This window comes from Pezoporus flaviventris, unplaced genomic scaffold, assembly GCF_033815535.1.
Source record: "Pezoporus flaviventris isolate CSIRO_AGI_PZ_B2104156 unplaced genomic scaffold, CSIRO_AGI_Pfla_v1 ptg000077l, whole genome shotgun sequence".
Lineage (NCBI taxonomy): Eukaryota > Metazoa > Chordata > Aves > Psittaciformes > Psittacidae > Pezoporus > Pezoporus flaviventris.
In genome coordinates, this window is record NW_026892625.1 from 1,133,071 (window position 1) to 1,146,314 (window position 13,244).

The 13,244-nt window shown below is 43.4% G+C and overlaps 1 protein-coding gene across 1 annotated transcript in view; it reads right to left on the reverse strand.

The window, feature by feature from the left end:
- Positions 1-2,047: 2,047 nt before the first annotated feature.
- LOC133279434 (ubiquitin-associated protein 1-like) overlaps positions 2,048-13,244 on the reverse strand; it is a gene marked incomplete at its 5' end in the record, with an annotated part of 33,168 nt that continues 21,971 nt past the window's right edge. The window contains 5 exons of the mRNA XM_061473141.1: positions 2,048-2,185; positions 4,198-4,299; positions 4,987-5,184; positions 5,621-5,656; positions 9,773-10,699. Coding sequence (XP_061329125.1) covers positions 2,048-2,185; positions 4,198-4,299; positions 4,987-5,184; positions 5,621-5,656; positions 9,773-10,699 — 1,401 coding nt within the window. The remainder of the gene's footprint in view (positions 2,186-4,197; positions 4,300-4,986; positions 5,185-5,620; positions 5,657-9,772; positions 10,700-13,244) is intronic.

A 13,244-nucleotide genomic window follows, 5' to 3' on the forward strand; every position in this document is an offset into this window, starting at 1 on the left:
CCTGGAGCACCTCCTTCCTCTCCTTCTTCACTGACCTGGGTATCTGCATAGTTGTCTCTCACATATTCTCACTCATCTTTTCCAGTTACTGTTGCACAGCAGTTTTTTCCCCTTCTTAAATATGTTATCACAGAGGCACTACCACTATTGCAAATTGGCTCAGCTTTGGCCGGCAATGGGTCCATCTTGGAGCAAGCAATGCAACAGAATGCTCCCAGAAGTGACAGCAAAGCACTTTGAGTTTTGTTTTCCAGCTTTTCTGATTAATCAGGAACCCCATTTCCTTGTTTCAAACTGTCACATTTCTCACCTGGGAAGGAAAAGCTGGGCCACTGTTTTACCTGCACCCACAGAGGCAGCAGCTGCTGATCCACCAGCTGCTGAATGCCCTTCTTAGACAAATTTTGATTTCAGCCCCCACCACTATAATCTGGTGAAGCTCAGTGCTACAGGATATGATGCAAGACCATCTGCCCTGATCCTACTCATCATCCATCTCCACCTGCCAGCTACATCTCTCCTCACTTTTTTCCTTTTTTTTAATTATTTTTTTTAAAGGTATGTAATTAACATAGTTGAGCACTTCACAGAGAATTCCAGGAGTTAACACTGAACCCAAATTAGATGTTTTGGTCATATACAGTTAACAACATAATGGAGACAAATGCCATCTCCTTCAGAGTCCTAAAAACTCCTACTGAAAAAACTTAACTGAGGCAATGAGCCAAGTCATTTTCCCCTCCTGAAGTCCAATGCTCCCAGCTCTATGCTGTAACATGAGTTTGGATCCCCAGGCTTAGTTGTTGCAACAAAACAAAAATAAACCACAGAAAAAAGCAGCGCATTCCACCACTGCAGCTGACTGTCAAGAGATCTCAGTTGTTCCTCCCAACACAGTGTTCATGCGTGCCTACAAGAGCAGGCAGCACCTGGGCAGGCAAGATTCATCAAGTTCTTCATCTGCAGAAGCCAAAGAGCATGAGAGATAGGAGCCATGACACTGGGAGTTATATTTGATGGTTTTATTAGTTGTTCTTCTGCAGAATCAAAATATTTAGCAAATTACTTCAAAGATTCCTCAAGACTGCTGATATTGTATATATTTAGAACTTGAACAATGTACAAAGTAATACTTTGAACTATTTAAAACAACTTAAAACCTGATTTCTAGTACTAGATCTTATTATGCAATTCTATAGGAGTGTGAGAAATGGAACTAATGCAGTATATTTGTTTTAAAGGAAGTGCTTGAAAGAAAGCTCCTGCATCACAATGGTTATTATTTAAAATAAAAAGATAACTGATTTCCTATCGGGGAAATATCCTACAAACCTGGGGGATTAAGAATACCGAGCTCCAGCTCTCTGCCTTCAGGTTCAAGAACCAAGACAGCTTACAGGTTGTCCAGGTAGAGTTCACAGCTTACTTGTTTCAAGAGAACTTACACATCACTCAGCATTGGACACTCATGTCTGGCAGGAGTGTTTGATGCATGGGTAAAAAAACAAACCAAACAAGGAACACCCCACCCCCCCCACCCCCCCGAAACAGCCTCTTTCTTTATGCATAACGACAGTTTCTGAACCAGTGTTTTACTAAGTTACAAACTAACTTTCAACTAAAAAAAACCCTCCATAAGTAATTTGGTACAAGCAGACACAACACCATGAAAGCAGTTTCAAAGAACCAAAGCATCCTAGTTTCAGAACCAACACAGTATCTTCTGTCCAACTCCAGTTCAACAGTTCAACCATTCCCATCTCTACCTATGTACAATTCCAGTAGAGGCTGAGCAGTCTAAACTCTGTGGCCAAGCTGGAAAAAGGAAACTTAGTAAGGGACACTTAAAAAATTTAATTTAAGAAAGAAAGTTGACTTTAAGTGGAAAGAGAAATGCTAGAGTGATGCATGCAGGTGGGCTTGCTCAGTCATTCTCCCTTGTATGTGAAAAGCCGGACTCTTTCCAGCCAAGAGCAAGTCACACTGGATGTGGAGGTGGCAGGGCTGGTCCTGCTCCATTGCATGCCAGGAATCCAGGAATGTGTTTTCAGCTGGCTCCTGCACGGGCCATTAGATCTTCCAAAGCATTGTGTTGGTTGTTGTTATGTAATAAGACCTCCTTAATGTCTTTTAGTTCAAAGCCCATTTCTTTAAATTGACTCATTTGTTGAAGAAGTTCTGTGATCTGAAAGACACACAGCCCATTATTCACAAAAGAGGATCAGTGCTTGGTGGAGGTTTACCACAGAGCCAGTCTTCAGCAACTAGACACCCAATGGGGTGGTTTCCTACTCCCCAAGTACAGCCCATTCCAGCTCCATTTGGATAAAGTCCACTCACACCAAAGCCAGCAGAGCTCTGGGTGCAGTAGCCCAGGGAATCTAACCTGTGTTTGCATTCCTGCATTTCTAAAGTCCTCTTCATCTAGGGCACCAAAGCTCAGTCTGTAGGAGTGTCTCTCCCAGTAGCAAATTTATCTATCATCCTGGCCTAATTTGGACTCTGATTTATGTCACCCTGCTCCCCCATCTAGTAGCTACCGCTGCACCTGATTTTTTTTTTTTTTAAGTTACTTTGACTTTGGGAACAGTACAGTAGTCCTTGCTATCAAATGGCTCTTCAGATCTAGGGCAAACTTGGGGGATTAGCAGAAATCCTATTGGACACGCTATGTACCATACTAATCAACATCGACCATGAATCCTCCATGAGATCTGGAGGAAAAAAAAAAAGAGTAAAGTAACAAGAAGCAAATCAACTGATCAGACTTTTATGAACTCTCTGCCAATTACAGGGCCTTCATTCTACTTGAGGGGGGGAAGGGAACAAACAAAACCAAAAAACCCAACACACCACCCCCCAAAAAAGAACATCCCTCTCAAAAAAACACAAACAACAGGTTATACATTTCCTAAACTCAGTCACTTCTCCCATCTTCAAACCGTTCCTCTGTTTGTGAGCTCATCACTAAGTACAAGAAGGGGGGGGGGGGTGGGTTAGGGTTCACCATCTCTAAAGATTTCATATGAAATCTCTAAAGATTTCATATAACGACTTGGCACAACAGGATGGCAAACTTTTTAAAAGATCCTGCTGTCCTCTGCCCTGGCTACCCACTCCTGCCTCTGTATTTCTGATGCTGGTAAAACAGCCAGACAATAAACCAGACCCCAAACACCAGATTTTCCAGCTTCTTCCAGAGCAAGCCCTAACCCAAATTGCTGTGCAGCCTGGTAGACACATTTGTACAAGAGAAAATTCACAGTGAGGGAGGGCTGGCAGGGTATGAAAGATAATTGGTGATAAAGGTGATCCTGCTCCTCTACTCTGCTCTCATGAGACCTCACTTGGAGTATTGTGTACAGTTCTCGTGTCCTCAACATAAGAAGGACATGGAACTGTTGGAGCAAGTCCAGAAGAGGGCCACGAGGATGAACAGGGGACTGGAGCACCTCCCGTATGAAGATAGGCTGAGAAAGATAGGTTGAGAAAGCTGTTCAGCCTGGAGAAGAGAAGGCTGTGTGGAGACCTCATAGTATCCAATATCTGAAGGGGGCCTACAAGGATGCTGGGGAGGAACTCTTCATTAGGGACTGTAGTGATAGGACAAGGGGGAATGGGCTCAAACAGGGGAAGTTCAGGTTAGATATAAGGAGGAAGTTCTTTACTGTGAGGGTAGTGAGGCACTGGAATGGGTTGCCCAAGGAAGCTGTGAATGCTCCATCCCTGGCAGTGTTCAAGGCCAGGCTGGACAGAGCCTTGGGTGACATGGTTTAGTGCGAGGTGTCCCTTCCCATGGTAGGGGGGGTTGGAACTAGATGATCTTAAGGTCCTTTCCAACTCTAACTATTCTATGATCCTATAATTTGTTGCTTCTGAAATTAACTGTCTCTGTACCAAGTACCTTGCCCACAAGAGAACTCTGGGTTCAGAGCATTACAAACAGAATAAGCAGTGTCTTTAAAAAAATCTTGTCCCCATAAATATACATCCAAGTGAGTGATAAAACAACACAGAAAAATTCTAATGCTTTAAGCACATATTCACTTTATCACTGCAAGGATGTCCTTCAGCAGTCAGTTTTGGAAGCAAGTCAGCATTACCATGAAAGCCAGAATTACATCAGCCAGAGGAACTGCTGCTGGAATTCCCCATCACTGCACATTCTCTCTATGGATTAGCACATTGAACCCTCACCTTCTCCTCTGAACACTGATGCATTTCCAAAGCTGCTTCAACAAGAAGTGGATCAAAGCCCTTCTCACAAAGCTGTCCATGTGCAAACAGGTAATCCAAAACCTGGGGGGAATGAAGAAAAGAAACTAAGTTTGCAGAGTGGCATTTGCAGCGTGCGGTTGAATACCATCTCTGTACACACAGAGAGGCTGAGCATGACTCTACCCCAGGCTTCACCAGGGACTGAGATAAAGTCCTTCCTAGTAGAGTTGGGATGCTCTTTATGCAAGAGCTTGTTGAGAGAAAACAGATGATCCCTTCTGTCCTCCTGTGCTCTCTCACCAGCTCTGAATGTCATCTTCCACTGTAGCCAAAAGTTTAACCATGCTTTTTATACTACAAGTTTTTTAAATGAAACTGTAGGTGCAGCAGTCAAGATGTGTCAGCTTTTAGCTTCAGACAACCGCAAGAGCTGATGCAATCTGAAAGCAGTCAACCTTTTAAGATCAACTCAGCATACTGGTTAAGGGCCCATCCCAAGCTCAGAGCAGCTCCAACCTAGCATCCCACAGGTATGGCTGACTCAAGCAGTCTCTCATCAGAAACATACACAGACACTCTTTTATATGGTTTTAGGAGCCTTTACTGCCAGGTGACAGCTTCTCTAGTGGTTAATATTACAGCAGCTACAGGCTGCAACCCCTTGTTAGAATAAAAGTATTCTCCCCATCCATTTTGCAAACCCAAGGTTGTTTCTCAGCAGAATCAGCATCCAATCAAGGGTTTATTTCCTGTTGCACAAGCTCTTACCTGGTCTACGTTCTGTCCCTTCTTCTTCATGGCTTTCAGGACATTCTCAGGCGAGTACCCCATGCTGATGACTGTCTCTATGCACTGCCTCTCACTAGCAGAGAGGGCCTGCTGTAGCTCTGAAGCAGGGACACCTGACCATTTTGCACGGCTGGTGTTATTGGGCACTTTAGACACTGGGAAATTTTGGTGTGTTACCTAAAGGGGAAAACCCAGAGGCTAAGGTAACGGTCATCTTCTGCATCCCCACATCCTGTTTCTGGCTAGCGCAGCACCAGGATACTGCAATATGTAATTAATCTGAGAGCCTTTCTATACTGTCCTTGGGAAGTTATTCACTTTTAGAATGAAACCAAGCAGTGCACACAGTCTGACTCCCACTATACTCTTTTTACCCTTAAAACAACTATCAACAACAGATTCTTCACAATATACCCTCTCCTATCAGCGGAGGTAAACCTTTTAATACCAAACCTTATGATATAGTCAAGCCTTGCACCTCAGAGGAAACATGGAGGTTGTTTCCTTCACCCCAAGTTTACTTGTCAGCTTTGAGTACAGAAAGTCATAGGAACACTACTTCTGGAGATTTTCAGTAACACTATCCAGTGCACGCAGGTACTTGGGAACTTACCACAGGGATTTCTGTTTCCTTGCAGTCTGGGTGCACCTGCTGGACAACACAAGAATAAGATAACTATAAACATTATGCACCAGTGAGCAGAAAGCTGAGGGAGAAAAGGGTTTTATGAGAGATATCTGGGAATAAGTTGACTATACTAGGGAGACTTGTGGGCTAATCAGGCTTCCACATGTGAGATGCAGATGTTACACAGTTGCATGTAGATATAGTCTTCATAAGGACTGTTTCTTCTCTCAGCACTCTACAAAAACAGATTATACTCCAAGAAGGTTGTGTCCCCCCCTCATAATAACTGTAAGCTTGTTTATTTTGTCACTGTGACTGCTACTTGTTCATACAGCTCAGCGTAACATGCTGGTTCCTGTTCAGCTTGACCCAGTGCTATGCTGCCTGAATGACAGTGATAATTTTAAAGTCATTGCCTAGAGACTTCCCTTGATTTTTTCTGACCATGAGAAGGGGTAAGAGAAACATATACCCCTTTTCTACTTGCAAAGCACTGCATTTCATACACCATATATAAGTCATGTGACACACTGGCTAAAAAGAGTACATGATTTTTCTACCAACACCTGGCACTTGGTCCCATACCCAGTACACCAACAAGGCGGGATAGTGTTCCTTGTTGCACACATGCTCTGTTTCTGCAGAACAAGGCTGCCAGAGGGCAGAACCAACCCACTGCTTTGTAATACTTTGCCCCATCAAATCTGCACATTTCCATTCATCCATTTAAAAGTCTTCCTGCATTTTAAATCAAACTAGAAAAGACTGCAAGAAACTGCTTTGGACCAAGAGCCTCAATTTATTGCCTTTCCTTAATACCTTATTAAGCCAATATAGATTGCTTGAAAGTTTGCCCACTTGTTTCAGAAAAGCCTTTTCTGGGCCAAAATTAAACTCACACACACCCCATCCCCCCAAAAACCCCACAAAAAAACAAAACCCAACAACACAAAAAAAAACAATTCTGAAAATATATATTAGCATTTTGGTAAATGCCACTGGGGGGGGGGAGAAGGGCTCTGTACTGCATTTCCACCCATTTTCATCTCCAGGATAAAAATTTATTTTCTAGGAGACAAAACCTGAGAAATCAATTCCAGTAGAGGAGGGAAACACCTAAAGAAATTGCAGGGGACAAAGCCAGGACTGGTCACTCAGCAGCCATGCTCCTTTACATCTCAAACTTGCATTTCAGTGCTCTTCAAGAAGCAGACGTGCAGTGCTTCCAGTATGCCCTTGCACCCTGTGCCTACTTTTAGGGACTTCATACAGAGGCCAGGAGCCCTGCCTACAGCTGGTGTGCCCACACACATCACACTAGTGCAGCGGTAAGTAATCTGAATGGTCTAACAGGAGTGTCCCATCCTATCAGAACCAGAATTTACTGTAAATAAAATTCAGCAAACTAATCAGGTCTCTGATCAGTTTTGTTTAATTCCAACCTGTTGTCTTCACTAGTCATTTCTCCCTCTGCCCACACTGCAAAAAGCAAACCAGTGAGCTTCAAGGAAATATACTCAGAGGAGAGGGGACCACCCAGGAAAGAATCGGTGCAGCCTCAGAAAAATGACATGTTCATGTCCATTTAAAAAAGTCAAGATTCAATTCACTGGTAAAGCATAAACTCCAGAGGTAACTCCAAATCCAAAGCTACAATTTCTAGTTTTGGGAGAAAAAAAAAAAAAAATTGAATCACTGGAATACACTAGGGCATATATATTTCAGGAGGTGATCCTGCCCCTCTACTCTGCTCTTGTGAGACATCACCTGGAGTATTGTGTGCAGTTCTCGTGTCCTCAACATAAGAAGAACATGGAACTGTTGGAACAAGTCCAGAGAAGGGCCACGAGGATGATCAGGGGACTGGAGCACCTCCCGTATGAAGACAGGCTGAGAAAGTTGGGGCTGTTCAGCCTGGAGAAGAGAAGGCTGTGTGGAGACCTCATAGCAGCCTTCCAGTATCTGAAGGGGGCCTATAGGGATGCTGGGGAGGGACTCTTCATTAGGGACTGTAGCGACAGGACAAGGGGTAACAGGTTAAAACTTAAACAGGGGAAGTTTAGATTGGACATAAGGAGGAAATTCTTTCCTGTTAGGGTGGTGAGACACTGGCATAGGTTGCCCAGGGAGGTTGTGAATGCTCCATCCCTGGCAGTGTTCAAGACCAGGCTGGAGAGAGCCTTGGGTGACATGGTTTAGTGCGAGGTGTCCCTTCCCATGGTAGGGGGGGTTGGAACTAGGTGATCTTAAGGTTCTTTCCAACCCTAACTATTCTATGGTTCTATGATCCGATATGTCCTGAGGCTTTCTAAAAAAAACCCAGGCTTATTCTTGTGTAACCTTTAAGGGATACACAACACTTCTGCTCCCAGCCATAGTGATGTCTGACTTCCTTCTATCATTTTCATACTCTGAGGATTTTTGTTACATTTACTTCAATTTCTTGCAGCTCAGCTGTCATTTTCCAGCCACTGGGACCATATTTTGGAAATACGAAACAAGTGTGCTCTGAAGTCTTGGAACTGAAACAGAAAGAACTAGTTCTATCAGCATACCTATTTCTTGGTTTGCTACTTCCAAAGCAGAAATAGTTTTAAATTAAAATCTTTATTACTTCTCCTAGTAAGACTATTTTTTGTTTGTTTATTAGTTTGTATCTTCCCTTACAGCATTCTTGAGAATATACCTTCCCCCTCAGTCTTTAATAAGTTTTAATCCAGAATAGAGGTTTGAATAATTAGAGTGAAAATTTGGCCATCTGAATGCCATAGTTGTAAATGATCATTCATGCTAATCCCTGGGAATGTGTCATAGTTCAAGGTTTCACCTCTGAGCTACATACAGTCATACAATTGCCTTTCAAACCTGTGACCTGTAGCAGTTTGCAATTGCTCAGCACTGCTGCTTCTAGCAGTTTACTGTATTAAATTTCTTCTAGTGATCAATAAACAGCTGTTCTACTGTGCTCTGAAAAATACACGAGCTGTCAGAATACTGTATTTTACAATTGATAACACATTTACCTAAGCCTGAAAAGAGGAGAAAGAAGAGGAGAGAAGCAATGTCACTTGTTTCAGAGCACATGATGTCATACAAAAAACCCTTAGAGTATGCAAAAGTAAGGCCAAAGAAGCACTGCTTATATTGGACAGAAGAAGCCAGATTATTTTAGTGCCACTAGAGGATTTGACTACACAGTTTCCACTAGGCTTCGTAAGTATTGGCGTCCAGATCTTAGGTTCCACAAAAAGTCCATAAGCTTACTCAAATCTCTGCTCTTAGTCACAAACAAAGACAACAGCTGGTATGAAGTGTCCCCAAAGTCATTTTAGAACTTGCTACAAATGTGAGGAAATGAAGAGTCAAACTCCTATCTCAGAGCTGTACAGCAACCAACTGTAACATTAGCAATCTCAGATGATCCTCAAGACTGCTTTTGCTATCCACAAAGCAATCCTTCTACCCTCCTTTACAAGGAAGAGGGTAAATACCAGATTTCAGACCACCATCATTTTCATCCTTTTAAAGTTTAGATTTTGAAAGGGTCTCAGGAAAACAAAAGAAATAAAATAAAAAAAAACAACCAAAATAAAAACACAACCCCCCAAAACAAAAACAAAACCAAACAAACCCAACAGACAGACAATTCTTTCACTGCAGGTCAACTGCAAGCCCTTTTTAATATGTTATTGCTTCTATTCCCTGAAAAGCCTGTACTTCCCAGAAAATAAACAAGCTGAGGAACAAATCTACCAGAGATTTAACTCAAAAACTAAGAGCATTTCAGAATCTGATGTATCTCAGATAGATAAGACAGTATGCAGGACCGTACAAAGATGTCATATGCTTACCTCAAAGGTGTACAACTATGAACAACAAGAGCTGAAAGTCACCAGAACTGGTCTAAAAATAGCAGATGTGGGGGAACCTGCAGAATAATAATCTGAGGTTCAGAACTGCCAGCATGAAGACCTGTCTGATGATCAATTTGCCACGTAAATGAAGAGGAACTACCACCCATGATCTATACATTATTCCCATTAAATGAACCTAAAATTACAGGACATTTTAGAAACATTTGCCTCTGCACCTCTACATCTCCCCAGCAGCCACAATTCTAATCCACTGCATGTTTACCATAGTCACTGTACTTTGAGATGATTCTTCTATACAAACTGTTGACACAGCCAGGGAAGGCAGCCGGGAGAAAGAGGATAATGTTGATGTCTCCATGCCACTATCCTCACTTAGAGAGGAAAGACCAACCATGTGGTGTTCATTCAGTTCATTAGCTTTACTGTGAGCACAGGTCTGCAAAGAGCTGAGAAAAGTGCCATCGTGAAGACAGGTAGTGCTCTGGAAAGTGCTTGTGAGCTTTGATGATTTTTGATCACTCTCATTGGAGTCAAGTTTAGGAAAGGACAAGGATTTTATATTGTTTGCTGAAGTGATAGGGGACAGGGATACCTTGGAAGACAAGGACATCTTTTCACAGTTTCCCAACTGCGGTAAAGTGATAAAGCCATTGGGTTTGTGAAGGGGCTTGAAGTCCATCATGGCCCTTTCGACGGATGCCAGAACTTCCTCATCTTGCAGCACAGACTCAGACCCTCCTTTGGGCAAAGTATTATCTAACAGCTGGGCAACAATTGGCCCAGTAGTACCAACATGAATTTCAAGAATATTTTTTAATTCCTCCTTATCATCAAGAGTTTTTAATTCCAACTTGTCAAATGGGTCTTCTTCACATTCAAAATCAGCTGGGTTGAAGTCTGCTTTTGGACAAGGTGGACTGAGAACCTTTTGCTTCACAATGCTGCTGTTAGCTGGTGTGGGAGTAAGAATATTATTGTGCTGAAGGCTAGTAAGGATGGGATTAATAGGAGGAAGCATGGCCTCAGGGTGAGGTCCCTCTGAGAACCCTACTATGTTGCTGGCCTCTGAAGCTGATTTTGAGTTTGCTAGCACTTCTTCTGCCTTGCATTCGGCTTCCTTCTGGGCAGCTTGGATTTTTTTGGTATCTTCAGCCCACTTGATTGTTTCCTTTTCCAGTGAGAAGTCATACTGATAAAGGTGGAGAGGAAAGGAGAGGAGAAAAAAGAAAATTATAAGGATCATATGTTGCTGTTAGAAGTAGTAGCTAAGTAACACAGAATAAGAGATACATGAAATACCATGGACAAACAACAACTTTTTCCCAGCATCTCTTCTAACCTACAGTTGTGGTTTAAGCCCAGCTGGTAACTCAGAACCATGCAGCCACTTGCTCACTCCACCACCCTCCTTCCTCCCCCAGCTACTGGAGGGATGGGGAGGAGAATCAAAAGAATGTAACTCCCATGGGTTGAGATAAGAACAGTCCAGGAACTAAGGTAAAACACAGAATCACTACTGCTACCACCAATAATAATAATGATAGGGGAAATAACAAGGGAAGAGAATAAAACTGCTCACCACATGCCGATCAATACCCAGCCCGACCTGAGCAGCAATCTAGCCCTTCCAGATAACTGCCCCCAGTTTATATACTGGGCATGACGTGCTGTGGTATGGAATACCCCTTTGGTTAGTTTGGGTCAGGTGTCCTGTCTCTGCTTCCTCCTGACTTCCCCTCCTACCTGGCAGAACATGAGACTCAGAAAGGCCTTGGTCAGAGTAAACATTACTTAGCAACAACTAAAAACATCGGTGTTATCAACATTGATCTCAGGCTGAAAGTCAGAAACCAGCATTGCACCAACTACTAAAACCAAGAAAAATGACTGATATAACTGAATCCAGGACAGTATACACACTTCATTACATACCATTCACATTATGCTCAGATCCCATATTTTAAAATATACCATTGCTCTTGTCTCATATATATATATATACATACACACACACACAAAGAGAGAGATATCATTCCTCAGTTCATGGACCAATCCCTATAAAGCTTCTGAGTTCATCTGGTCCATGATGTCACGCTCTGTCTCTTGCAACAGTCTTTCAGAGAAAGGGAGACTGTGCGCAGTGTTGGAATGTTGCCTGCTGATGACAACACAGAACTCGTCTTGCCACTGCTGAGCTCATCTGGTTTTGCCAAAGTTCATTCTTTGTTGAGAAGATGGTTGGAGGGAAGTCAAGGCCAGTCACTGGTGACCTGAAGATATCTAGCTGGTGGGCTATAAAAGTGCTACATAGCAGGCAACAGCACATAATTGAGTTCACTGGCTGTTTTCCCCTAAAATCAAATCCCCTTGAGGTACACATTGGACTTCCCCATCTTCCGGCATTACCCAACAAGTATATCAAGGTCCCTGATCAAAAGCAATCCCACGAGTGGGTATGTCTTTACCGGAAGTGGGAAAAACACAGAATGTCTTCCCCAGCAAGTTCTTTATGTGCACCACAGGAACTTAATCCCCCTCTACGGTAAGTAAATGTTCTGACTGGGCTGGGCCAGCCCTGTTGGCAAATCCTCTGGTGTTGACCAACCAGGTGACTCTTGGTAAACGCGTATCCCAATGTTTGAAAGTCCCACCACCCATTGCTCTCAGTGTGGTTTTTAACAGCCAATTGTACCGTTGATTTTCTCATAGGCTGGTGCATGGTAGGGCATGTGATATACCCACTCAATACCATGCCCTCTGGCCCAAGTGTCTATGAGGTTGTTCCAGAAATGAGTCCCATTGTCTGATTCAATTCTCTCGGGGGTGCTGTGTCACCACAAAATTTGTTTCTCAAGGCCCAGGATAGTGTTCCGGGCAGCAGCGTGGGGCACCGTGTATGTTTCCAGCCATCCAGTGGTTGCTTCCACCATGGTAAGCACATGGCACTTGCCTTGGTGGGTTGGTGGCAGTGTGATATAGTCAATCTGCCAGGCCTCCCCATATTTATGCTTCAGCCATAGTCCTCCATACCAAAGAGGCTTTAACCACATGGCTTGCTTAATTGCAGCACATGTTTCACAGTCTTGAATAACCTCAGAAATAGTGTCCACTGTTAAGTCCACCCGTCAATAACGAGCCCATCTATATGCTGCATCTCTGCCTTGATGGCCTGAAGCATCATGGGCCCACCGGGCTGAAAATAATTCACCCTTATGTTGCCAATCTAAATCCATCTGAGCCACTTCAATCTTAGCCGCTTTACCCACCCGTTGGTTGTACCGGTGTTCCTCAGTGGCCCAACACAAAGGCACAAAAGAATCTACATGGCGTACCTTCAACACCAGGTTCTGCACCCTGGCAGCAATATATTCCCACAGTGCAGCAGCCAAGATGGGTTTACCTCTGAATTGCCAGTTGCTCTGCTTCCATTGCTGCAACCACCCCCCCAGGGCATTGGCCACCATCCATGAGTCAGTATAGAGATAAAATACTGGTCCCTTTTCTCATTCAGCAATGTCCAGGGCCAGCTGGATGGCTTTCACCTGGGCAAACTGACTCGATTCACCCTCTCCTTAGGCAGTTTCTGCAACTTGTCGTCCAGGACTCCATACAGCTGCCTTCCATCTCCGATGCTTTCCAACAATACAGAAGGATTCATCAGTAAACAAGGCGTATTGCTTCTCACTTTCTGACAGTTTATTATATGCTGGGGCCTCTTCAACATGCACCACCTC